This window comes from Schistosoma mansoni, chromosome 7, assembly GCF_000237925.1.
Source record: "Schistosoma mansoni strain Puerto Rico chromosome 7, complete genome".
Lineage (NCBI taxonomy): Eukaryota > Metazoa > Platyhelminthes > Trematoda > Strigeidida > Schistosomatidae > Schistosoma > Schistosoma mansoni.
This window is the reverse complement of record NC_031501.1, coordinates 7,139,702-7,166,461: the sequence shown is the minus strand read 5'-3', so window position 1 is coordinate 7,166,461 and position 26,760 is coordinate 7,139,702. Positions and strand designations below refer to the sequence as shown.

General features: G+C 35.7%; 1 protein-coding gene across 1 annotated transcript in view; it reads right to left on the bottom strand.

Annotated features, from left to right (window-relative positions):
- The window catches only part of Smp_134530 (putative organic anion transporter), a gene marked incomplete at its 5' end in the record, with an annotated part of 68,874 nt that overhangs the window by 32,357 nt on the left and 9,757 nt on the right, over window positions 1-26,760 (bottom strand). The window contains 3 exon segments of the mRNA XM_018798734.1: window positions 4,592-4,756; window positions 11,363-11,990; window positions 15,380-15,660. Of these exon segments, the coding sequence (XP_018653646.1) occupies window positions 4,592-4,756; window positions 11,363-11,990; window positions 15,380-15,660 (1,074 nt within the window).

Here is a 26,760-nt window from a genome sequence, read left to right as displayed (position 1 = left end):
TCATCATCTCGGATTATTTGTAGGCTTTATTATTACTCTAAAAAAGAATAATAGATCAATCTTGTACGCGTTATCATATCTGGCTCTCAGAATATACATATGAATGAATTTCTGTAATCAGAGAACAAAGTAACTAATTCCTTTGAATTAAGGTTTTATTTGATTTAATCAACACCTCAAGTCTTCCTTAAAACAATTATTGTTAATACCGCCATCACCACTACTATTATTATTATTATTATTACCATCACTGAATGATACCATTAAATAAGACTATAGCTACACAATAGATAATCTTGATAAAGTTAATGCGTTAAAAGAATATAACCTATACAAAATGAGTAGGAACAATATCGTAGAGAAATAAAAAAGTAAAATTATACAATGGAATAAAAAAAACAAGTGTTCTAGCAGTTAGGCGCTTGCACATGTCATCGAAGATCCCAGATTCTATCCTCTGCTTCGTGGTTGTAGATAAGCTCTACTGAAGAGTCCCATAGTTGGACAAAAGGGTTTTTCAAAGCTTGCTCGTTTACAATATTATTCAAACGAAGTTGAGTTTATGATTTTAATTCTTAAGAATAGTATGTATTAAACAACGAGTTAGCTATATATCATGAATGGTTATATGATACAAATTAAAAGTGTTAAGTAATAATCATAATTTATAAGTTTCTGAAGGAATTATACATAATTTCTGACCTATTCTCTCTTTATTAAAGCTGATTTGTTTGACCCCAAATGCCCTGCTACGGCCCAGGGTAGGGAGAGACTGTTCTTTCTCTCCAAAGGCTCTCATATGGCCACGTGTATACAGCAACTGTCACAGAAGTCCTACTCACTGCCTTCTCGTGGCGAAAGTGTTGTTTACGAAATTGAGAGAATAAAAAGCTAATATCCGATGCTTTAACCGGTTTGGTGGATATGGAGGATCTACTTAGTGGAGATGGAAAACCCTGATTCCAAACAAATGATGCATATGGGATTCAGAACCCTGAGGGAACAAATGATATATGAACATATTGTTGGTCAGTGGCAACCATGGGACTGCATCTCCTAACGTTGCTCCACAGCTTTATGAGTTGGATCTTTAGGTCAAAGGCTTGGAGGGTGGTTAGCGGGCACCCAGACAGTATTCCATTCCTCACACAAATGGAATGAAGAAGTGTGGTGCATATATGTATGATACCTTCTTGTGCCAATGTTTATGTGTTTACATAAAGAGTAGATAAATAAGATATGTTTGACGATATAAATAATTATCAATAATCATTATTGTAGTAATAACATGATCAGAATTGACTGGGTGTTTGCGCATTAAGAATAATTTGCATTTACATTTAAACAATTGCTCAAAGTAATGTTCTGAGATAGGTTTAGATTGACCTATGATTCATTTCTGTTGAGTCGGTTTCCGGAGAACTCTAACAGAGCCTCCAGAGGCTCATAAAGAGCCCCAACCAATCAGCGATTAATTAGAAGTTGTGTGAAGTTATGTTACTAAAATAACGAGATCCTGATTGGCGGATTAACACACTGCTACTATGTTTAGCAGTATTCTAGAACTTTCGCTAAAACTCAAGGTCTCTTAAATTACTATAAAATACCTGTATTTTCTGTACATAAATGAACCTTGCAGTAAAATGTTTCTCTGATACTTGTGTCTTCTCTCTGGTCTTCAAGTCGCTGAGTAGTGCTAGCCCTGGGGTTATCCGAATAGCTTAGGATCTGAATATAGCGTTCAACTTACAAGGTGTATCAATTTCAATGAAAATTGAAGAATAGTCATTCCCGAAAAATACTGTCTGGAGTTTATTTTGATCAAATAGTTGATTTTGTTCTTAGTTAAGGTTTCATCATTGCCATAAGCAAGTGTGACAAAAAGAGTTCCTGTACTTAATACTTAACTATATACGTTAATAATAAATACTGGTCAAGAGAGAGAAAGACCTATGGAACCAAAGTTTGGTAGATCATAGAAATAGCCATCTGAAATATTTCAAAAAGAAACTCAATACACAGGATCCACAGTTTTCGAAGGTGGGATGATGATTTACGATTGATCTGAGACGATACATCGTTTGATTATATGAAGTATGGAAATTGAGAATTTATGACTTTACTTAGAGGGTTTCATAGTCAATGAATTTTTAACATAGCTATAGAAAGCTCCCTCATTATTTCTCAATTCAAGTCGTGTATGGCCTTATTGGAGTATAGAAATACCAGAGTGAGTAAATTGCTATTGAGGGCGTTAGATCCTTAGAACTTACTTGGAAAAGATCCTAATTTTGTAATTTTATTCTGAAAATTTTAATTTCATGTTTTCGCGCCAAGAGACGCTTAGTTGACCTAAAGCATACATTTCCCACTCAGAAATCCTTGACTGTCATTGGTTGATAGATTTTTTTAATACGCTATTTTGTAGCTCTCCCAAGAGCGTTTCTATCATTGTATAAATAAGCTTGATTTGTGTGCGTAGTGACCTCGTATTTCTGGGTGCTTGTAGAATACAATCTCTACGCCTCATCAACATTTCTTGATCTAGTTAACAGGGACGGGGACAACGGATTAGAATAGCCCATCGTATCACTATGTCTTCGACCTTCGTTCTGTTTACCGAGTAAGGTGAACTCGTAATAGCATCAAGGATATCAATTGCAGAACAGTTCACTCTATGGTAATAAATGATTGAAAGATTTATGTCTTTGAAAGTCTCTTTGAAGGATTAATCGTGTACCTTGAATACACATAGGGAGTAAAGATGTTGAAGCGAGAGAGGGTTTTCAACATTTCGTTTAGGTTGACTGAAGAGACCATGAACATACACCCACCCACGTATTCCAGAAACCAGAAAGCATTGAACGAATAGATCATTAAAAGGAGTTCTAAACGATGATGAGATAACCACTTAATAGCCAATGTTTTCTGAAGCGATCAAGAATAGCCAATAATTGTAAATACACTTATATGATTATAACAATTTACATCACGACCTGACCTTAGTTAGACAGCTATTGAAAATCAAAAAGCACTGAGCTGTTTTGTCATAGTCTAAAACTTCACAACAGTCGGTAGAAACAACCCTAAGAGAGACTGAAACCAGAATCTTCAATTCACGCTGAAAATACTCAAACTCTAGACAACTGAACTGGCATCTATTAGTTTATATTGTCTAACTTAAATCCGTTCGTGATATTGTTTACTATTTCCAGGTCTTTAGCTAAGATCATTTTATGATGCAAAAACAATTTCCATAAAAACCCTTTATTAATAATGATTTACTTAACTTTTAAGTTGGCTTACTTCATTTGTTTTCCGCTCATGATTAGTTCACATCAAAGACTTATTTTTTCAAGTATAAAAGGATTATGATAAAGGTACAAGATACGAAGGGTATCCATTCAATAGAGTAAGTGAAGGGGATGTACTCTAACAAGGGCAATCATCAAAAAAATTCGCGCATTAATGGGGAATAGATTATATCTTAGCTGTTCGAAATGGACATGATTATGGTAATAACAATAACAGTTTGTCACCGGATTCCAAAAATTACAATATTTCCTGAAAGCAGATTCATCATACGTTTAAAAAAAATACGTTTTTAAATGGTCGTGAGGTAAAGGGACAGAGGGTAAATCGAACATATTTCACGCCGTTGAAAATGTTATTACCCCTTTCAATGCTGAGCTTTATTAATATGAGCATTATTGATGGTCACTCTTATTAGAGTGCCTTTTTTATTCGCGCTTTTTTCACTTGCCATCTTCATAGTCGCCTTTCTTCTTGCACTCTTATTAATGTGAATACATATGAAATGTTAGCTAATAAACTATTTGCAATAAGAAAATTCTCATCTACTAGTTATAAGATAAGTAAAGATTTGAAGAAAACATGAATCAAATTGATCTGAGCTGGGTATTAGGAGAAATAATAACGGTAACATGTAATTATTTGTATGATCCCATTGCTAATAATTAGGACTGATTTTTGATCAGTCTTTGTTGGCATACAAGTTTCGTCATAGTCAGGGCTCGTCAGCTGGATCAATTTTTCATATCCTTGTGTTGACTTTTAAACCGTAACGTAAACACAACATCAAACATAAAGATAATTTAAGCTCTTTCTAATAATAGTATAAACATCGTACCTGTAGCATGAGTGAGTAACTATCAGCATTCAGTAAAACAGTGGTTAATGCGTTGAGCATCTGAGATAAAAGGTATCGCATTCGAATCTCTATGTAAAGATTCACACTAAGATGCAGGTAAATCCAGCTAACTAGTCCTAAATATGATAAAACACGCGTTCTGGATTGCAACGCTAGCCACAATAGAAACAATAATCTTTGTATAGTTGGAGTGTAAGTACACGCGGAATGCATCTAGAACTTGTATTTCATCAATTTCAGGATGTACTTGGGATCTTAGGTGTGTAGGTAATGACACTGAGATTTGAACTTGATAGCTATCGATGTAAAAACCAATACATTATCTATTAAGTTAGTTAGTTATAAATTTCAACAACAAAGTAATACAAACTAGAAATTGTAATAATTCTTACCCATGAAAAAATAATAAAAGAAACTTACCAGTATGAATACTAGCCAAATAAGCTGGTATATGAAATAAAATTTGAATGTATTTTGCAGCAAATGTTAAAAATGCAGCAACAATCGATTGTTCCACAACAGTACTTAGTGTTAAACCTAACCAGATAGGATTAGTTAGTACACGACGTACGATAAGATATGAAGCTGAAAGTGAAAAGAAATATGAAGAAAAGAAAGGACGATTATATTACGAAGCGCAGATGAAATAATTACCACATCGTTAACGGGGTATCGAAGCTACAAAAAATTAACCTCTCTTCATAATGGGATGAATATTGAGGAAGTTGTAAGATCCAGAATTATTCTACGAATTAACACTATTCATACTCTATTATTTGTATAATTGGTAGGTGAGTGTATGGTTGCATTTCTACATTACCCTTATTGTAAGACTTTCATGTACCTGTCGACTGTTTTTATGCGTAGTACTATCCCGTAAGTATTACAAATTAATTGTGTACTGTTTGCTCTACCCTCTACCACTTATGATATGATTGCGTTCAAAGCGTGATTTCTTATTTGATGTGCTATGTGGTCAGCCATTGCAAGTATATATATATATATATATATAATGATAACTACGATGAACCTGGATGCACTAGACAGTTATTTCGTCCTAGTATGGAACTCCTCAAAAGTGAGAACTCATGACTCTACCAGGGTCTTCAGAACGCACGATGAGAGCGTAACCTTTAGATTACTAAACCGGAATCCAATGGTTTCTATGCCTAATGTTAATCGATTCGCAATATTACGATTTCCAATGCTATACGGTGTCCAACCTCTTTACAACTGTCACAGCTTCTAGTGAAAACTATGGGGATTACTTCTCTAGATAGTATATGTTGATCTTACGTCATTGATTAAATGTGGTCCAAGTTCGGATTTAATAATGACCATGTCAGTCATCATCTTTAATGATAAAACTAAATGTAGGCAAGAATCAAATATATGTGCTAAATAGTTGCATATAACTGTACGAAAGAGGTTTCACAACCGATTGGTATTAACATAAAAACGACTGGAAACGCTAAGGAGCATTGGATATTTTCTTTATTTATTTTAAAAACTTTTGTAGTGAGAGCCCATCACCCTATCATGCATCGGGACCCAAAAATATTGGGCCTCGTGCCAAGTACGTTATACATCTATACTAGTGAGATAGAATCCAGTAGTCTATAAATCTAAAGATCAGTCGATTACTGAAGCTAAAAACTCTACTTGTACATTTTATAGTTAAGATCATGAGTCAATTGAAGCTAGACCACCATGGAAAACCTGGACGGCCGCTTCGTCCTATTATGGGACTCCTCAGCAGTGCGCATCCACGAAATCGCACTCGCGAGATTCGAACCCAGGACCTACCAGTCTCGAGCCAGAGCCCTTAACCGATAGACCACTGAGCTGGCATCCAACGGTGTTAATGTCTAACCTCAATCAATGTAAACTCAGTCAGTCAGTCAGTCACAACGTAGAATTTCGTACGTACGTACATCAGTTCGAGTTGCCATACCACATTAGCACAGAGATGAAGTTGCCGATTCAAATCCCATATTGGTAGAAGTAGTAAGAGTATAAACAGTAATCGGGAAGATTAGGGTTTGAAGATGTTATTGAAAGAGTATAATACAATAAAATAAATTTGGAAAGAGAAAAAGGATACAGACATGAAGAATTCAAAAGGTTAGAATTTGGTAGAACACAAAGAGTGGATGCACCTTCGCCATTGCAAACGATTTTGAGCCATGTCATTCAAGGTTTCTAACCATCGATTGCTATCATCTCGTGAATCCCAACCAGGTAGTCTACACCTACCAACATGGCCCAGTCCAATTGTTAGTGACTTCATGGATTTATGCCATGTTTTGGTCTGGCCGCCCCTAGCTTTCTTCCAACCTGCTCCTACACCATAAAACATTGCACGTCGGGGCAGTCGGCGGTTGGGCATACGTAACACATGTCCCAGCCATCTCAACTGATGAAGTTTCACTACTTCATCAATCCATTTACCATCCTTACCTAGTACCCGATTCCTAACATCTGCATTATTTACCCGGTGGTCCCAGGATATACGAGCAATGCGTCGAAGACACCTATGATCGAATACCAGTAGCCTACGAATATCCTTTACTCTTATCGGCCATGTTTCACTGCCATAAAGTGGGACGGAACGGACTGCTGCACAGTAAACCCTTCCTTTTGTTGCTAGACGGATATCTCGCCTACGCCATAAACGGCGCAAGTTGGCGAAAGCTAGACGAGCCTTCTGTATCCGTGCTGAGATTTCGTCACATACCAGACCACAAGGGCTGATGAGACTCCCAAGATAAGTGAAGCAGTCAACACGCTCAACTACTTCACTCCCTATCATTAGTTCAGGTGCCAATCCTGAAGTAACATTTTGCACTTCGAGGGAGAGAATCGCATTCCGAACATGCTTGCATTGTTGCTTATGGTGGTCAGAAGACTCTGCATTTTGTCAGCGTCTTCACCGAATAAAACTATGTCGTCGGCGTATTCTAAGTCAATAAGTGAGCCTCCTGGTAAATATTCAACTCCAGGAGATTGAGATGATGAAAGTGTTATCTCTAAAAGCATGTCAACGACAAAGTTAAACGAGAATAGGGAGAGTGGACAGCCCGGACGAACACCACTTGAGGTAACCAATTCTGATGACAGTTCGCCATAGACTCTAACTCGACCAGTTGTGTTCGAGTAGAGAGCCTTTATGAGGTTAATGTACTTCTTTGGTACTCCTTTCACTGACAAACACTGCCATAGAACCTCACGATCAACGGAGTCAAATGCCGCCTTAAGATCAAGAAATACCACTATTGTGGGACGTCTGAATGTATGTCTATGTTCTAGGACCTGACGTAGAGTGAATATCTGGTCTATGCAACCACGTCCAGGTCGGAAACCAGCCTGGTTTTCTCTAGTCTGCTCTTCACGAGCTTTGGTTAGGCGACCTAGTATTATTGAAGCTAATATTTTAGACACTATATTAGTCAAACTGATCCCTCTGTGATTGTCACAGGAGGACTTTTGTCCTTTCTTATAGACTGGCACAATCAGTGATTGGGATCAGTCAGATGGAATTACGTCCAGTTCCCAGATTCTACCTAAGACCTCAGTCAATCTCGTTGCTAGTACTGGACCACTATCCTTAAAAATCACAGGGGTAAACCTGTCAGGGCCTGCTGCTCTCCCTCGCTTTAGATTTCCTATAGCTTTTTCAACCTCGTAGAGAGTTGGAGGACTTACTTCAATTTGCCATTCAGGACGATTGGGGATCGTGGGTAACTGAAGTGTGGCTGAAGGCCAGTTGAACTGATCCCTAAAGTGTTCTGCCCATCGATCCAATCTCCTGGATTGAGAATGAATGATATGCCCATCTTTATCTGAGATAGTTTCACTGATATTTGTGTTCCTAATACCGGTTTCTTTAATGAGTCTGAATAGCTGTCTACTGTTACCTAATACCGCTGCCTTTTCCATCTCTCTTGCTTTCGCTACCCACCACTGTTCACGATCATTGCGTAGGCTTCTTATTAGCCTTCGCTTAAGCTGACTCCGCTCTTCGTTATGTTCAGAGCCAGGTGGAATGAGTTTTCAAGCATCTATCAGTGTGGTAGTTGCTGCCGAGATCCATTGTTTCTCCCTGACCTTATGGCTTACCTTACTAGCGGATATCACAGCTGTTTCCACAGCTTTACGGATGTCATTCCACGCTGCTTCGGGGTGGACACAACTTACATGTCTGTCTAACTGTTTTTCCAGTTGTTCCTGAAATATATTCTTAGCCTGCCTATCATTAAGTAGAACCCTTAGAGGCTTCCCTGCAGTGACTTTCCTACGTCCAGTAATTCGCAGATAGATACGTGCTCGTACTAGAGCATGATCTGAATCTAAGCATGTGCCCCAGAATGAGCGACAGTCTTCTATCGAGCCCCTCCATCGGTGGCTGATAGCGATGTGATCTAATTGGGTCCAACGTTGGGACGAATTCGGGGGTCGCCATGTCAAAAGATGTTTTTCCTTATGCTTAAAGTTAGTATTTGCAAGAAATAGGCGGTTATCTGAGCACAGCTGCAACAGACGGTCGCCATTATCTGTTCTTTTAGCCACGACACCATAAGATCCTCCCAGGTGTCTTTCCCTTTCACTTAGTTTACCTACTTGAGCATTAAAGTCACCTGCCACTATTACTACATCAGAACGCCTAGCTTTTCGGAGAAGGTCAGAAAGTTTCCTGTAAAACTCATCTTTTGTATCGTCTGAGCTGCAGTCAGTGGGAGAGTAGGCAGACACGACGAAGAAGCAACGACGAGTGTCCCTATCTTTCCGAGTCCTTACTGATCCGTTTAGTCGGACAGCGCATAGACAACTGTCTACTGGGATCCAGTCTAAAACAGCTAGTTCTGCCCTAGGACTTAATGCTATACCTACTCCAGCGAGGCTACGGGAAGCAGCATCAGGTCTTCCAGATACACGAAGCGTGTATCGAGATGGTTCTTTATTTTGATTAGGTGAGGTCAAATCAATGACGCAACTCGGATCTTGTATGCGCGTTTCGGAGACGCAGCACACATCGATGGTGCGAGATTCTAAAGTCCTAGCTAAGGAAGCCTGTTATCCTATTTAGCACAATGTTCAGACGTTAAAAGTTCCTACATGTAGTTTAGAGCGTGGTTTCAGGAGACCAGGAATAACGTTCCGTGTACACGAATCGTTTGCCCTAGCGGTGCGAGGTGATAAAAGGACGTGAGAAGGGTTAGTCGTGGAGATAAGAGAGTTATTAGGAGGTGTAGGAAGGATTTGAAAGTGACCAACTTGGTCTCATGTGTAGTTACGGGTATGAGGGCTAATATAACTTCCCGGCTGCCCACACCGTGGAAGGGTATTTCTTGAGGGACCTGAAAAAGAAGTTGGATTAGTGTTAGTCATAACGACCTGTGAGCGTGACCGCAGTGCCCAAGGGACAACTGCTTGAGGCCGGTCACGCACGGACTTTTTGTGGGGGATATTTGAAGTGTTAGCTCCGTTCTTCAAAGGACCTTACCGCCGGAGACGGATATCCGTGGGATAAGGCGAGGTGTGCATTTTTAGGGTCGACCTTTTCTAACCCCACCCCTCCTTGTGGGAAGGCAGAATCGCTGTCATGCTGGTTGTCTGAAGGAAACACCTTACTGCTGTCACACCTCTGTACAGTCGGCAGTAAGACTTCGCCTTCGGACCTTGGGATTGCTGCTTTTAGTCTTATCGCTCTTCAACCGACCTGTCTGGCATGGTAGGACCTCGAGGAACGATTGTTCCAGCCAGCATAGCTCGATTGCTTCATCACGATAGGCAAGCCCGACCACCACGTCAAGGTAGCAGCAACGGTCAAGAATCAATGTAAACTACAAATTATCGATTAATTGTAAATAGTAAAATCACTAGACGCGCGCACAAACGGTCTTGATGTTTCACACAAACATCGAAAAAGACTTGTTGAAGATTTTTTCATTTATTACTTAGTAACTACTAACGTATAGCGAACCACATTTGATTTGCTCTAAACGTAATATCTTTGACCATTACGTTTTGTCTGCGTTGGAAAACTTTGGTTTTTATCAGCCCTTTGTTAATATTTAAAAACTGAAATTAACCAGTCTCATTTAATGCATCCTGATCGAATTGTCTCAAGGTTGTCATTTGGTTAAAAGAGGTCTCAATGTAAATATGACCACTGCGAAGATATTCTTAGCTGATGAGTTCCGAAAAGGACGAAACGAGCACCCGTATAATCGATTGATAACCATTATTCAACTTTGCTAATCATAGACCAGTTATTAGGGAAAAAAGTGTACTTTGAACAGGAAAAAAAACGAAAAACTAGTGAAGAAGCTAACCCCAACTAAAAAGGGAATCAGTCAATAAATATAACATCAAGCTGAACAATCAATCAAACCCTTCTACCCATCTGTTATCAAGATAGGAAACAACAATAAATCAACTCGTAAAGTCAATATAATCTCTAACCAAATAGGGATAATAGTGAAACGTTTTTACTAAATTGGTTGATTTAGAGAATTCAAAGAGAAGTACAATTTTTTTATGATGAATAGGTCATATCGAAAACCAATTAACAGAGAAAAGTTCACTTCATTAAAGTAGTAATCAACGTCTTTATACAATCTGACTCTAAATTAAAATCAAAAGTTTTCACAAAAGAAAAATGCCACACTTATCTAAGGAAAATGAAAAAAAAAACCCATTGAATCTCAAGGGAATTAATCTGTCATGCTAATCTCAGAAAACTGACCCATGGACTTTAGATTGTTTAATGAAGTTTGCCATAGTTAATGACAAACAAGTTGATTAGTCAATTGATGGTGTGAAGCCAATTATTACAGTTTCCTTTTGTTTATGTCACCATTTTATTCTTTTTCTATTAAAATATAAGTCTGATAGGATTTTAATCGTTATTCAAGTGTGCTAAGATAGCCCGGTCACCAGGTTAGGATATGGTGAGTAATGGAACTTAAACGTAAGAGTGTGTAATTTGATCAATTACACCACTTCATTTAACTCTACTTGGTCCATACCATTAGTTGAACGACGTCAGTATACTTAATATGTTGATCATAGTCTAAATCTATATTAGTGAAACCCAAAATAGTCAAAACAAATTCTAGAAGATAAACGGAACAAGTAAACACACAAAAACTATTAGGTATGATCATACACAGCAAATTTAATTACTACCTTTTATTTTTGATTTCAGATTAGTTTGATTTTCATAAAATGAATTATTCACTGATGTTTTCATGAATTTTCCCAAATTGTCAGTTTGATCTCCACTACCAGCTATACCATTATTAACAACGTCGACAGTATTACCACCAAGAGAATCATGATGATCACCGCCAATATTTGAATGTAAACGAAATTGTTGATTTGAAGGGCTAACAACTGTCCCATCACCACTAACTACAGCATCTCTGATATATGGAGATGGAACATGAAGAGAAGTAGAAGTAATGGTAGTAGAAGAATGAGGAGGTTTTTTAAGTAAATCAACATGATTTTGCTTCATTTCAGGCAATCGTTGCTGTTGGTAGTGATGTTGTTGTTTGAATTCTTCTAGACTTGGATATTGAACATTGCGACTACCTGGTGATGGTGTATTAAGCAAATGACTTGATGTTAATATTTCAACACCTGCGACTGCAGTAGCCGAAACGGCTGTTGTGGTTGGTGATGTTTGTTCAAATGGTTTATTTATATTAGACAAATTATCTGACGACTTTACGTAAGATAAATTCACGTTATTGTTATTTGTATTAAGATTGGATATATTATGATTATTAGATTGGATTGTAGGGGAACAGATCTATGATACATAGGAAAAAAAACGAAATTTAAAACAAGATTAACCTATTTGTAGTAAACAACAATTAAATTAATGGTATTATCGTTAAATTATATGTTCAGTTGTGCGAATTTAATCGTAAACATGTCATTATTTATGGCAGTTACTGACAGTATTTGAGGAAAAATAGGTTAGAATGAAAAGATATAAAGATGGTATTAAGTTATTGAATAAATATTTGTTCGGTTTCAGGATCTGAAAACGTCGAGTACGAGCATAAATAATCGAGAAGTCATACACAATGCATAAGATAAGTAAGTTGAAAATCACAGTAAATTTTAACTGAATCTGAGATTAAAATTAATGTAATGACTGCAACTGACTTGAAGGCTTATCATATACGTTATGACAACAGATTGATAGTTAGGATTAGGTTTTAGCAATACAAACACTCGAAATGTTATTTACCACAAGCGCAATAACCAAAAAGGAGAGGATCTAGAACAAATAATGAACAAAAATACTACATATTGAACAATATAAGCTAACAGTTTCGCAAACTATTACAGTTTTCAGGTATCTGATGCAGATGTGAAGACGCGGATCAGCAAAGCAAGGGCAGCATATTTACAACTGAAGAACATCTAGAACTCAAAACAATTGTCAACCAACACAAAGATCAGAATTTTCAATACAAATGTCAAGACAGTTCTAGTGTACGGGGCGGAGACGTAGAGAACTATGAAAGCCATCATTCAGAAGATACAGGTGTTTATTAACAGTTGTCTACGCAAAATACTTCGGATCCATTGGCCAGACACTATCAGCAACATTCTACTGTGGGAGAGAACAAACCAGATTCAAATGGAGGAAGAAATCAGGAAGAAGCGCTGCAAGTGGATAGGACACACATTGAGGAAATCACCCAACTGCGTCACAGGACAAGCCCTCACATGGAATCCTGAAGGACAAGGGAGAAGAGGAAGACCAAAGAACACATTACGCCGAGAAATGGAGACAGATATGAGAAGAATTAACAACAACTGGATAGAACTAGAAAGGAAGGCCCAGGACAGAGTGGGTTGAAGAATGCTGGTCGGCGGCCTATGCTCCATTGGGAGTAACAGGCGTAAGTAAGTAAGTAATTATCTAGGTTTGACTTGATAATTTCAAATAAATTAAGCACTGGGTAAATTAATATTATTACGAATAATTTATCTGTAATGCTTCAATGAGTAGAAAAATTACATTTTCTGACATTTCGTGACTCAATGCATGTCACAAATTCAGAGAATTAAATGAACACTAGAGTTTTCATTTTCTTTTCATTGAAAAAATTATATTTTCCAGTTGGAGAGGTGAAATTCTAAATTCATTTTTCTACATAACATTTTGACGAGACATCCATAAACTTTCGGGCTAAAACTCTCTAATGACAAATTTCAAATTAAATCATGGTGTCATGTAATTCTGGATGGAGTAATAACGATGAATTTACCGTACTATCCCATGTATACATCATGAATCGTAAAGACTATCATAAATAAATCAGAAGTGACTACTATAATCCTATGATTGTCCTTCACATAGGTGACGGAGTTAAACGAAATTCATCACTAAAAGCTATCCGCACAACTATTCTACACCTAAGACCATACATAAATCTAACTCTTATTAACACAATAGCAACATCGTTCAGTCAGAGATAATGACAATAATAATAGTAGTAACAATAATACCAGAAAATATTTCTCAATACATTATTTATAAGTATAGGGTTGTGGAGATTGTTAAGTCTTCATTGAGATTTCAAAATACCGTGGATTGTTTGAAGTTAGATATTAACACCATTAGATCCCTCGACTCAATGGTCTACAGAATAGGTGTTTGCGCGTGAGTCTGAAGGTCTTGGGTTCGATTCCTACGTGCGTGATAGCGGATGTGCACTGCTAAGAAATCCCATGCTAGGACGAGACGGCCGTCCAGTGCTCCCAGGTTTTCAATGGTGGTCTAACAGTGATCGGTTCATAATCTCAATTAAAAAATTAAAAATCAAAATTATCAAAGAAATATATAATGTTTAACAATCAAATCAAATCTACATTAACCTCTCATTCAGATGTTGACTTTAGTAAGTAGTATAACATAAGTCAATAATAAAATGTGATAAGTATACAATGTGTAAAAGAGTAAATGTGTAACTTATTAAAAGTTATTATTTAGTCAATAATCACTTATTTGTTAAAAGACATTGACATGTAGGTAAACTATAAATAATCAAATATGTAGTTATGATATTAAAACATTTAAATTACTTTTGTCGGAACAATACTATATGTGATATAAACAGAGTAGATAGAGATAAGATCTAAATTTTATGACTAACAAATATGTCATATCCTAGCTAAGTATTTCGCTAGTTTATATGTCGGTGAATTTGTAAAATCAAGGATCCTGGAGCATGTGACACAACGTATCCAACCAGTGGTTGCGATATACATATGGACACAAACCACGTAATCTGCATCTTCCTACATGGGTCAGTTCAACAATCAAAAACTTTGGGAACCGAAGCTACGTTTTGGTTTGGCTACGCCCTAACTTCTAAACTAGCAATCATCAAAGACTTCAGAAATGAGTTTATTTTACGGGGCACTACATGCTGTACAAAGAACTCCATTAAAAATGTCACCGCTTTTTCATGATCAAAGTTAAAACTGCAAAAATCATGGTTTTGATAATTTAGTGGATTACAAGAACATAAATAACCACTGTGCTACAGCAAAGGTAGTGGTTTACAGGACCTGCATTCTGATTGTTACTGTTAAAGCATTAGGATAAAAATGTTAGGAATACGGCATTCAGGTCATGACACTTCAAGATCACTCCAGGAGTCACTCAACACCATCAGTATAGTGTAGTCCTACCGGGTTCGAAATCAAGAGCCTGATTAGTATCAGAAGTTAAGGTTACGTGTGTTAGGGTTAGGGTGTTGGGCTTCAGGAATGTTAAGAGTTAGGGTTTTAAGCTACAATTAGGATATGTAGTTGCCGTAAAAGTCACCAAAATATCCTTGATTAGCTTCTCTGAATTACATCAAGTACGTTCAGATACCATCTGTATTAGGAAGGAGGTATTTCTTATAGTTTAGTTTATAAATTGTGTCAAATTCACTGAGTAGTTGCACAAAAGATACTTCTTACAGTTTTGAGAATTGTAGAAACCAAAGAAAGATAATTTTTATTTATTTTTCTATTAAGATCCAGACTATTCTTTACTATGCTTCAAAAGTTTCCCAAAAATCTAATAAGCTCTATCTTAAACCATGTCGATTTTCCGAAAGTCATCGACATGGAACAGTGACATCCAAAACCGAATAATTATAAATTAAAAAGATGAACAAAACCTACTTTATCCACATCTTCGATTTCATCGTTTGAAATTGTATTGCTATCATCATTTTTAACAACTGCAAGTTGTTTAGGAAAACATATCACAGGTAATGCCACAAAGAAAGTTAATGCAGCACAGACAAGCATACCAAGCCACCAAGCACCAAGCCATAATGGACTATTACGGTCTAAGCCAGTTTCAGGCAACATAAATGGTGAATCAATGTAGATACTTAAGAAACCAGCACCAGCAAGAAATCCACAAGCAGGACCTAATCCACCAGCGCTGTAGAATAAAGCTATGAGATGATTAATAAGGACAAAAGAAAGTAACAGAGTTATGTATTATTTAGTGAATTTTAAAATAGTTAATCATGAATAAAATTCGAATTACATGAGATTATGTAAATTGACACATGATAAAAAGGTTGTATTGAACAATTAACTGAATTGTAATATATTTGCCCCCAAATTCCCTGGCACGGCCGAGAGTGGGGATAGTACGCTCTTCCTCTCCAAATGCTCTCACATGGACACGCGTATATAGCCTCTGACAGGGAAGTCCTACTCACTGCCTTCTCGTGGCGGGGTGTTGTTCACAAAAGTGAGGGGACGAAAAGCGAATGTCCGGCGCTTTAACCGGGTTGGTGGATGTGGAGTGTCCACTTAAGGGAGTTGGTAAACCCTCATTCCAAACCAATGGTGAACATGGGTTCCAGTATCCTGAAGGAACAGATGGCGTATGAATCAATCGTTGGTCACCGGTTACCATGGCACTGCATCTTTTTACGTTGCTCCACTGCCTTGTGGATCAGATCTTTAGGTCAAAGGCTCCAGGTGTGGCCCCCTAAGAAAACTACCTACTTCAGTTTGGGCACCTGGGCAGTATCACAGCCCTCACACGAATCAAATGAGATTTGTGAGGCGCATATTTATCTGGTGCTTCCTTGTACCAATATTTATGTGTTTAATTAAATTAATTAAATTATTTACACAACACATTTCGAACAAATCTGATCACACATATACTTGTTACGATATCTTTATATGAAAGATAAAAGGTTAACTAGACAAATTAAAAGGTAAGCAGAAGCAAAGAATAATAAGGTATACCTTTTATCTTTCATATAAAGATATCGTAGCAAGTATATGTGTGATCAGATTGTTCGAAATGTATTACACAAACATATCACATAATTGTGATAAACTTTGTCTTCTCATTGTATTATTGAAACTTATCAAAGGGACTAATTGTTTTAAATGACTGAATTGTACTACACATAAATAGTTAACAGCAGTAAGAGATCTTAAATCAAGGCACTATAGTGGTTCAGTTAGCTTTATTTTATGAGTGAAACACGACAAAAATAAGGTGAAAGTATAATTTATGAACACCTCCTATTAAACTTGAGTAAACGTCATTTATGTTTTGGCGTTAAATTGAAAAGTGAATGTCTTTTATTTGATAACATGTAAAGAGAAAGGTAGAATATGAAAACTTATTTTACAATAGCAGTATTAAACGCACCAAGCACTTAGTTTTTCCATATAGATTGTAAATAACATACAAGTCAACTGTAATCTTAACTGAAACCCCGAAACTTAACCTTAACTAGAAACAAAGTGGAGACTCAAAAAAGTTATTTCTCTCTTTATAAGGGTTCCAATAGGTGGATAATTTATATCCATATGGATAAATTGATATATTGTTGTTTCTTCGATTCACCGATATCAAAACCTGTACAAGACTTCAGTACACTTATTGATTATGCAAAATCGATTTATTCTTGGCAAAATTAATCAGAAAGGAGCTTCGTGAATATTATAGTAATTTAATAGTTGAATTCACGAGTCAATTAAAGCTAGACCATCATGGAATTTCGTGCATTGGTTGAAGTTAGACACTGACACCGTTGGATGCCGGCTCAGTGGTCTAGAGGTCAAGCGTTCTTGCATGAGAACAGTAGGTTCTAGGTTCGAAACTTACGAGCGGGATCGTGGATGGGCACTGCTGAGTAGTCCCATACTAGGATGAAACGGCCATCCAATGCTTCCAAGTTTTCCTTGGTAGTCTAGCTTCAATTGAATCATGAATTCAACTATTAAAATTACCTTATGTGAGTATTCACTAACAGTTTGACAGAAACAGAGCATTGAGTGCATAAAGAAACACTATGTATAAAGAATTATATTCGAAATAATCTTAGTGATTGAAATTTAAATAATCCTAACATTTCCTCTGGTAATCATGTCTGGACTTCTGTAGGATATTAATCAAGATCAATACTATCAGAGAATGTACAATGTTTTATCAAACAAATTGGCATCATTATGATGTATTTTGTATACAAAAAAAGCTTCAACCCCTGTAGACTCCTATGCGCTATCAAAATTCAAAAGAGTAATATACCATAATGATCAAGATTAATATTAAAAAAGTATATATTAACTAGACATTAAGGTAAAACTGACAATTTTTAAAAGTACATCGTAAGCGACATGTTGATAAAATTGTAAACTTAAATGAGAGTCTGTATTTATAGGTAGTAAGTAAATTTCGTACACACAAACGCACACATCCATATGTACAGACAAGATAAGAGTTGAAAAACATATGAAATGCAAAAAAACAATCCTTTACAAGTTGTTTATTCGATAAAAACAGCTCAGTGACTAAATACATATTGTTTACACAACTATGAGTAACATTCTATGTGCTCTTGTTTAGAAATAATGTAAAATAAATCGACGCAAAACTAGTGTTTGAATTTGGAATTAATTAACAAAATTTGCGACTTAATTTAGGAGCAGATTATCAGGATGTTATGTCGATCGGAACCCTAACAGGTAGCATCATTTCCTATGAGACTGTGAGTCTTGGTAAACACTGTTATCTAGCACAAAGTCTAGGTTCAGAATCTCTTATCTATTTCCTTCAGTTATGTAACATCTTACAAAGTGCTGGAAACACCTTGTGACCAGGTTAACCAGAACAGTAGGCAATACATAAATAAAAATGGATGAAAATCATATTAGCGCAAATCAGTTGAAGACAAAAATATGAACCAGGAACTTTTGATTCAAAACTGTAATACAATACCTCAAGATAGTGGGTACGTGCTGCTGATGAGTTCTAATCAGTCAGTCAGTTGTATGAAAAGTAGAACTTGTCACATACATACTTGTTCAAGATGCCACACCACATTAGAATAGATGATAAGTTCCAAACAAGAAAACAACTATTTAGCGCTTTTTAATGTTACAGCTAATATTAGTTTCGATCCAAGCATTTCTCTCAAAATTATAACTAACATGTAGAAATCTACCGGACTTACTAATTTACAGTTTAATCAGAGTGCTTCTATAAACGAATTAAATATTCTTAAGTGTTGATTGGTTGAAAAAAATACCATAAGCCTTGAGATTATTTAAAACAACCAATAATATTTATGAGAACCGTAGAAGTCTTCAGACACGATTCAAAAAAGCTCATGTCCTGTATTAGCTTACAATGTCCCCGTCAAAAAGGTTTGTCTAATACAGCCCATTTTTCTTCCTTCTGTGAGCTGACAGACGACTTGATTACATTTAAGATAGTTTTGAAGACCTTAAAAATATACTTTAGACTAATGAAGAAGAAAAAGCGACTTCATAATGTGGTGTACATCGCATTCATCGTCTAAAGAGTATATTAGCTTAAAGTTATTGTTGTGTAGATTGGAACTTATTCTGGTTTAAGGAATACTACTTAATAAAAGTAGTATAAGTGACAACTGAAAATTAAACTAAATAAACAAATAAATATTTTCCCATTAAATTTCCCTGTCGTTGGTATTAAAAACTGAAGTTTTGATCAATATTTGTTAGTATACATACATTCTAAGCACGGATCAATTCAATATTGTTATAATATGGTCAAAAAAACCCTGATCCATTGTTGTCTTGAATATCAACAACGGAAAGATTCGTACCATTACAAATGGAAATAAAATTCATTTTCATTGTACAAGCTAATGATTATTTGGGCTCACTAACTGCGGCAGATAACCCACTGGACATATGGAGTGAGAGGTACTGGGTTCGAGTCTCAGTGTGAACATCAACACTGAAATGTGAAATATACATCCATTTAAATACGAGTCTTAAATAAGATGATGCGCGCTTCTTGGGTTCTACTTCTATGTACTATTATCTAACTTAAAAATAATCGGATTTGTTTTATAGATCTATAAATATAGAATGCCGTTGCTTGGGCTTATAGTCAGTCAAATAAAAACTGAATTAGGAACAAGGAAGTGAATATATGGGTCAATGACACTAACGATTCAAGTGTGCATCAATAATATACGATAGTACTACTAATTGACTGATAGTAGTAAAACGAAGCTTTTAAATCTCAAAGAGATGAGAGTGTACAAGGTCTGTATTTTAAACTGACAGTATATGGTAACGTTTATATACGTGGTACTGAGAACTTTTTACTCGTAGGATTCTCGTGATAAAGTTTATCGATAAAATAGTGAAGGCGGAGAGAGGCACAGAGATAGATAGATAGATAGATAGACTAGAGAGGATTGGATTGACAGCCATTCTGAAATCTTAATACAATAGATTTCATGTTAGGAAAATCACTATAGCCAATAAACCTAATATAATATAAATGATTGGAAGCTGATATTAATAATATGTATTCTAAATATTCCTTTAACTTGTCAAACGCAATAAATGAAAGTCATAGGACAACTTATATAACTGACAGACAATGCTAATCGTTATATCATGTACTAAAAAGTGAAAAATGATTAAACGAAGACTGATCTAAGTTTAAATTCACTTGGTATTGTTTACTTGAATCTTCCTACTGACGTTTAGGACTGCAATCGATCAGTCTCTTATTGGCGTATGTGCATAACGTGCGTAATGCCTCGATGCCTTAGTTCACAAGCATTATAAACAAAGCAAGTGGCTACCAGAACTCAGTAGCTAAGTGTATAACGCGATGGTGTTTGAAGCGAATATTACTGGGTTCTAGTCCCAGAATGAACATTAACTCTGAGATACAGGTACATCCGGCTGACGAGTCCCAAATAGGACGAAACGCACGCCCTGGATTCCACTGCTAGCCAATATCCATAACATAAATCTAAACCTGATTACAATATAATGGCCTTAAGTAATACATTTAAAATCTATTGACCGGGTGTTAATCACTGAACATTTGTCTTTTTTCCTGTTATTACATCCGTTTTTTCTACATTTCCTTTATTTAAAGAAACGTATCTCTAATATAAATAGATTGATTTATGATGCTTAACCAAAAAGTATAGTGTATATGTTGTTTATAAAAATTTGTGATTTCTTGTTTCCTAATATTCATGACTGGATTTTGAGCATTCCCCATTGGTATATATGCATAAATGGATAAGTTAGTGGGTATTTGGACACGCAATTGCTCATTAGTGTTTAAAATGATAGTTGAACTGTTTGAGTCTTAATGTGAACAACAATAACACACTGGGATGTAGATACGTCCAGCCGACGAGTCCCAAACAGAACGAAAGGAGTGTCTTGCATCCCATTGCCAGTCGCAATTCAGAATAATACAAACAAAGGTGGAAAAAATGGCTTGTTTTACTACATACACACTTCATGGTGTATCTACACATAAATCCGTACTCTCGACACAACTCATCTCAAACTCAAGGCAAACATACTGTAACTCAGTAAAAACAACTCATTTAAGATTCAGTTCAAATTAATCTAGTTGAATGTTTTCCGAAAAAGCGAAACTATTTAAGAATTCAGTCCTAGAAACATAAAAATAATTTTGAATTAAGGCATAAAATATACAGAATGCAATCACAATTACAATCATTCAAATATAAATCGCATATTTAAGTAGCTTCTTGCATTTTCATGCAAAAATAATTCATTCACTGATTGATAAAAACCATGTGACACCGTTATGTATTACTGTAAGTTATCAAGAGTTAAACGTTACACGTATGAGATGATATGGAATAAACAATTGTACCTATGCCAAAATGGTTACCATATTTTAATGTTACTTGGTTAAAGAAAACCGGAAGGAAGGTATGGAGCAACGCTTTGTGTAAGTTTTAACTTATTAGAAAGAGGTATCTGTTCTCCTGAGGTAACATGTACCCCGTTAGATTGGATCTGATATTATCGTCTGTTGACGCAATTGACGATGTTACCACTGAAGTAATCAGGCTGTAATTGATATTTTTCAAGACTAAGATATTTATGATTATTCTCGACTTTGTAACAATGTAATATCGTATTGTTAAGAGTTCTTAGTATTGATTGATTCGCATCAATCAGTTTGCAATGTAGTCACTAGTTTAAGGGAGTGGACTTTATTCAATATCACATAGGTTAGAAGTAATTGACAGAAAAGCCTTGAACTGAGGTTTCCTGTTAGTTGACACTAATAACATAATACAAAGTGGAACTGTAAACTACATGTATAATGTTAAACTGATGACTATTATTCAATAACTAAGTATTTGAAGACTCTTTCTATCATTCATTCACTAATAAGAAATTCCCAAGAATAATTGCGCTTACCATATTTTTATAGGTATGAGAATTGACCGTTTAAGTTGGAGAACATGAGGTTACAAGTCAATTTACTCAGTAGTACTGAACATGATCGGATTGAAAAAACAACACTAATCACAACTAGTTTAAATATAATTTTCTGAAACATGAAATGACCAGGCAGTAAGTCGATTGGTCAGTCAGTAACAATCAACCCATAGCCTGATATAAGTGTGTGTTGGCCTAAGCTACCATACCAGTATTAACAAGATCTGTCAAAATTAACAAAATGAATAATAAAAGAATTAAGATAAGTGTGGCGGTAATTATTACTGAAAAAAAAACGAGAGATTGAGAATATGGTCAGAAAAAAAGAAATAAAGGATATGTAAGCAATATTGTTACTCGGGATCTAGAACAGGAAAAAGAGTGAATCTACCTACATCAATGTGACTGATTTTGAATCATATCACCCAAAGTCTCCAAACATCAATCTAGATTATAGTATAAAATCCAACCATATAGCCCGCATTTACCAACAAGGTGTGCTAATGTGGTGAATCGTCAGGTTATACAATATCTATTCTTATGCCTAAATTTTGTACTTGCAAGGAGTAATCGGTTGTTTGAACATAATTACAAGAGATAGTTATCGTGATCTGTTCGTTAAACTGGGACGCTAATAAAATCCACCTAAATGTGCTTCTTTCAGTTTGATTCAGCCTACCGATTTAGGCGTCAATGCACCTGTTACTATTACTAAGTCTGAGTGCTTGATGTTTTTGTAGGACATCAGAAAGCTTTTTGCGAAACTCATCTATTAATTTACCCGGGCTGTGGTCAGTAGAGATATAGACAAAAACGACAGAGTGACGGTGTAAGACTGCACTTCCAATTTATTGCTGTGCCATTAAGAAGGACAGTACAAAAGTGGCGAGTACACTCTTTCAGTGCCGCAACATAGCCGAAATCAACCACTAACATGGCTAGGAATCAGTCATGCTGGAACGAATCAATCAAAATTAAATCAGTGATTACAAACTTTTGAAAAACTTGTTTTCACTTGTTCATTTTACACCTTTACAGAGGCAATTCCCTACTTGTTTATACTACAAATTACTAAGTGTTTCTCAAGTATGTCCCAATTTCTACTTGGTTTCTTGCCATCTATCATCTCTTTACATGAAATATTAATCTGACACGCAGTACTTAGCATAAGGGTATCTTAATGATTCAATTGCAATAACACTAAAAACACAACAGTATGAGTCAAGCAAAAGAGTATGCATAGGAGATTAACCATCAGGGAATGTAAAATGACTTGATTAGTAATTAATACAGATACAATGCTCGTCTTAAAATGTCTTAAACCATTGTGCCTAGAACATTGAAATCGTACAGTATTATTTATATGTAAAGGTTTGAACTTTACAGTTGTTAATATCGAGGACTGCAAATGATCAGTTTTTATTGGCATATGCACATACTGAGCGGATTGTTTTAATATTGCCTTCAGCAATAAAAGTAGAATATACTTGAGGCCCTAGGTTGACCAATCAGTATTAAGATAACGCCCCGTGTATTTCGCACAAAATTTGAAGCGCCATGATAGATAACTTGTATCTGATTATTAATGAAGTGAAAACTAACAATATTCGTTTCATAAAATGCTTGTAATCAATGAAAATACCTATCATCCAACCAAAAAGTGAGTTTTAGATGACGCTTAAGCTAAGCTACGTAATGTACCTGATCATAAAGCAGATTGTGTTAAAGTATTTGATGTCGGTCATTGCATAATTGAGTGTTTAGTGAAAGTATATAGTATTCTCCATTGCTAACTTTTACTCCATAAATCTTGTTATAGTAAGCAATTCTCAGTATCAGTTGGGGAATATTGCAAAAACTTTCCTTGAAGTATATTCAAATTGAACTTATTCACAAATTATACTCGATAAATGTTTTCTCAATGATCAATGTCTGACGCTCGTCTTTAATGGCGAAAGGATAGACAAGAAGAATATGTCAACTAGTGGAGTATTTCAGTTTAAGATTTTCGGTATTTAAAATAGCGATAGATTATAAACTTTTCATCGTATTGAGTAAGTACACACAATTACATTTTACAATAATTTACTTCAGAAAAGAAATGTAAAACAGGAAGATTGATTGACATATGTTCAGAGTAGTAAAATAAGTGGTCAGAACTTTTGTGCAGTTATTCCAAATGTTAAATATATACCATCATTTGGAATCACGATAGACTATAAGTGCCTACGTTGGATTTACTTCAAATTCATTCGCTGAGATTTTACAAATATATTATTCCTACTTATATGCTAAATCTTGCATATTTCAGTATCCCATTTTATTTGTTTTAAACGAAAGCATGGGAAGCAAATGAGTCACATAAAAACCAATAGCACAATACAAAAGAATACATGAAAGATGATATAGTCAAAGTGAAAATATTCATATAATGTTTATTTTAGAAAGTTTCCACCACTGAATTATATAGCTTTCGTTTTAAATTATGTTCAAGTACTTCAAGTCATTCTGTTACATGATCTTTATAATTTCAGCCCAAACAATTAAGACGCCCTAATATATATATGGATAAGAGGCTAACTATATCTACTCTTCTTCCTAACAGATTCAAAGGTAGATGTAACAGTAAAATTTATGTAAGAGATTTTAGCTAGTGTAAAATTAGCTCTTCCCACGTTTGCATACATTGTGTTTAGTATACTAGTGAGATTTATTTATTTATTTAAACACATAAATATTAGTACAAAAGGACACCAGATATATATGCGCCTCACAAATCTCATTGAATTTGTGTGAGGGCTCTTATACTGCCCGAGTGCCAAAACCGAAATAGGTGGTTTTCTTAGGGGGCCACACCCGGAGCCATTGACCTATAGATCTGATCCACAAGGCAGTGGAGCATCGTAAGGAGATGCAGTCCCATGATAACCGGTGACCAACGATTGATTCATACACCATTTGTCCCCTCCAGATACAGGAGCCCATGTGCACCATTGGTTTGGAATCAGGGTTTCCAACACCCCTAGGTGCACTCGCCTTGTCCACCAACCCGGTTAAAGCGCCGGGCATTCGCTTTTCGTTCTCTCAATTTCGTAAACAACACCCCCGCCACGAGAAGGCAGTGAGTAGGGCTTCCCTGGCAGAGGCTATATATTTGCTGGCCATGTGAGAGCATTTGGAGAGGGAGAGCGGACTCTCTCCACTCTCAGCCGTACCAGAGCATTTGGGGGGCTAATATACATGTTAACTAGTGAGAGGTGTAACAATTATGGAGTGAAGCCCTACATTGCTCGGTTTGTATACATGAGTTTGTATCAAATCTTATGAAAATAACATTAATATCAGATTTAGAATCTTATGAGTGGTAATTTTAACCTCAAATTAATTTTTATCTACCATTCCTTTACAAACCAAATGCTAGTTAACCGTCATTATCAAACAAGCAATTATTCAACTGGACTCTATGGATAATTGAATACACGAATGATACATGTCTATTCAAACTCCATAAAGAATTTACATATAAAAAGACGAATTATTATCAAGGATCTAGCTAACTGTTATTCTCCTTTGAATTAACTCACAAAAATAATAGACGGAAATCTATATTTTTACTTATTATTATTATTTATTGTTACATCCCGAAGAGAATTATGAGTGGTAACTTTTGATATCTATTTATGGACCAATACTATGTGTATAATTGTTAACTAACTAAACTATTCATATTCAACGTCCCTCTTATTATAAGCTTTATTTTGACCTGCGAGCTATTATTATACGATTTGCCATTCTTGATTTATCCCCAGTCTATTAATTACTGTTCCCCATATTCACAGCCACTTTTGGCTGAATCTTGTACAAATGTTATTTTCTATTTTATGGTACGACATGGTCCGTTTGACTGCTATATAAACTTAGTATATTTAAATTATAATGATTCATACCGCAAAGGCTGAGATTGGTGTTCTGGACTTAACTGGCTGGGCTAGGCAGGAAGCAGGACCGACAAGTACTCTAGACTGCTCGTACGGATTTCGTGTGTCATTGGTCCGATCGATAATTCACTGCTCTTTAATTGGTGATGTTATCACGTTATACATTAACAGGGCATCCAGGTGGACACAAGTTATAACATTTATTTATTTATTTGAACATAAATATTGGTACAAAGAGGAACCGAATACATATGAGACACACAAGTCATTTGATTTGTGTGTGGGCTGTGATACTTGTCGGGTACCCAGACCGAAGCACGTATAATAATAACATTATTATTATTAGCATCATTACCATAAGTTGGTAGAATATTTTTATGGTTAACACTAATTGAAAGATGACAACAACAACGACTACGTATTTACCAAAATATGTTAGTGAATAAATCTGATCTAGGTTGACATATTTTACTGGTGTGTATGATAATATATATGTACAGAGAGCAGTGTAAATAGAATGTATTTTTAAGCGTTTTTTTATAATAAACTGTTATATAAATATTCATCCTAACAGCATAGTATAGCGTACTTTTTATTGTATGTATATAAATTATCTCAAAACGTTTATAGCTATACTCCGAAATATTATGAACTACAAGAAACTATAAAGCAGAGAACAAATTCATTTTGTAGACTATTTCAACAACATTATACCTGATGAAAGTTAGAGAATGATCGATCCGTAGTGGGAAGGTGTTTATCCTCTACTGTGATATTTGCCATAATGACTGATATTAAAGTCTGAAAGTCAACTCTGATGAGTATGCACCCGACTCGGGGAATGATCAA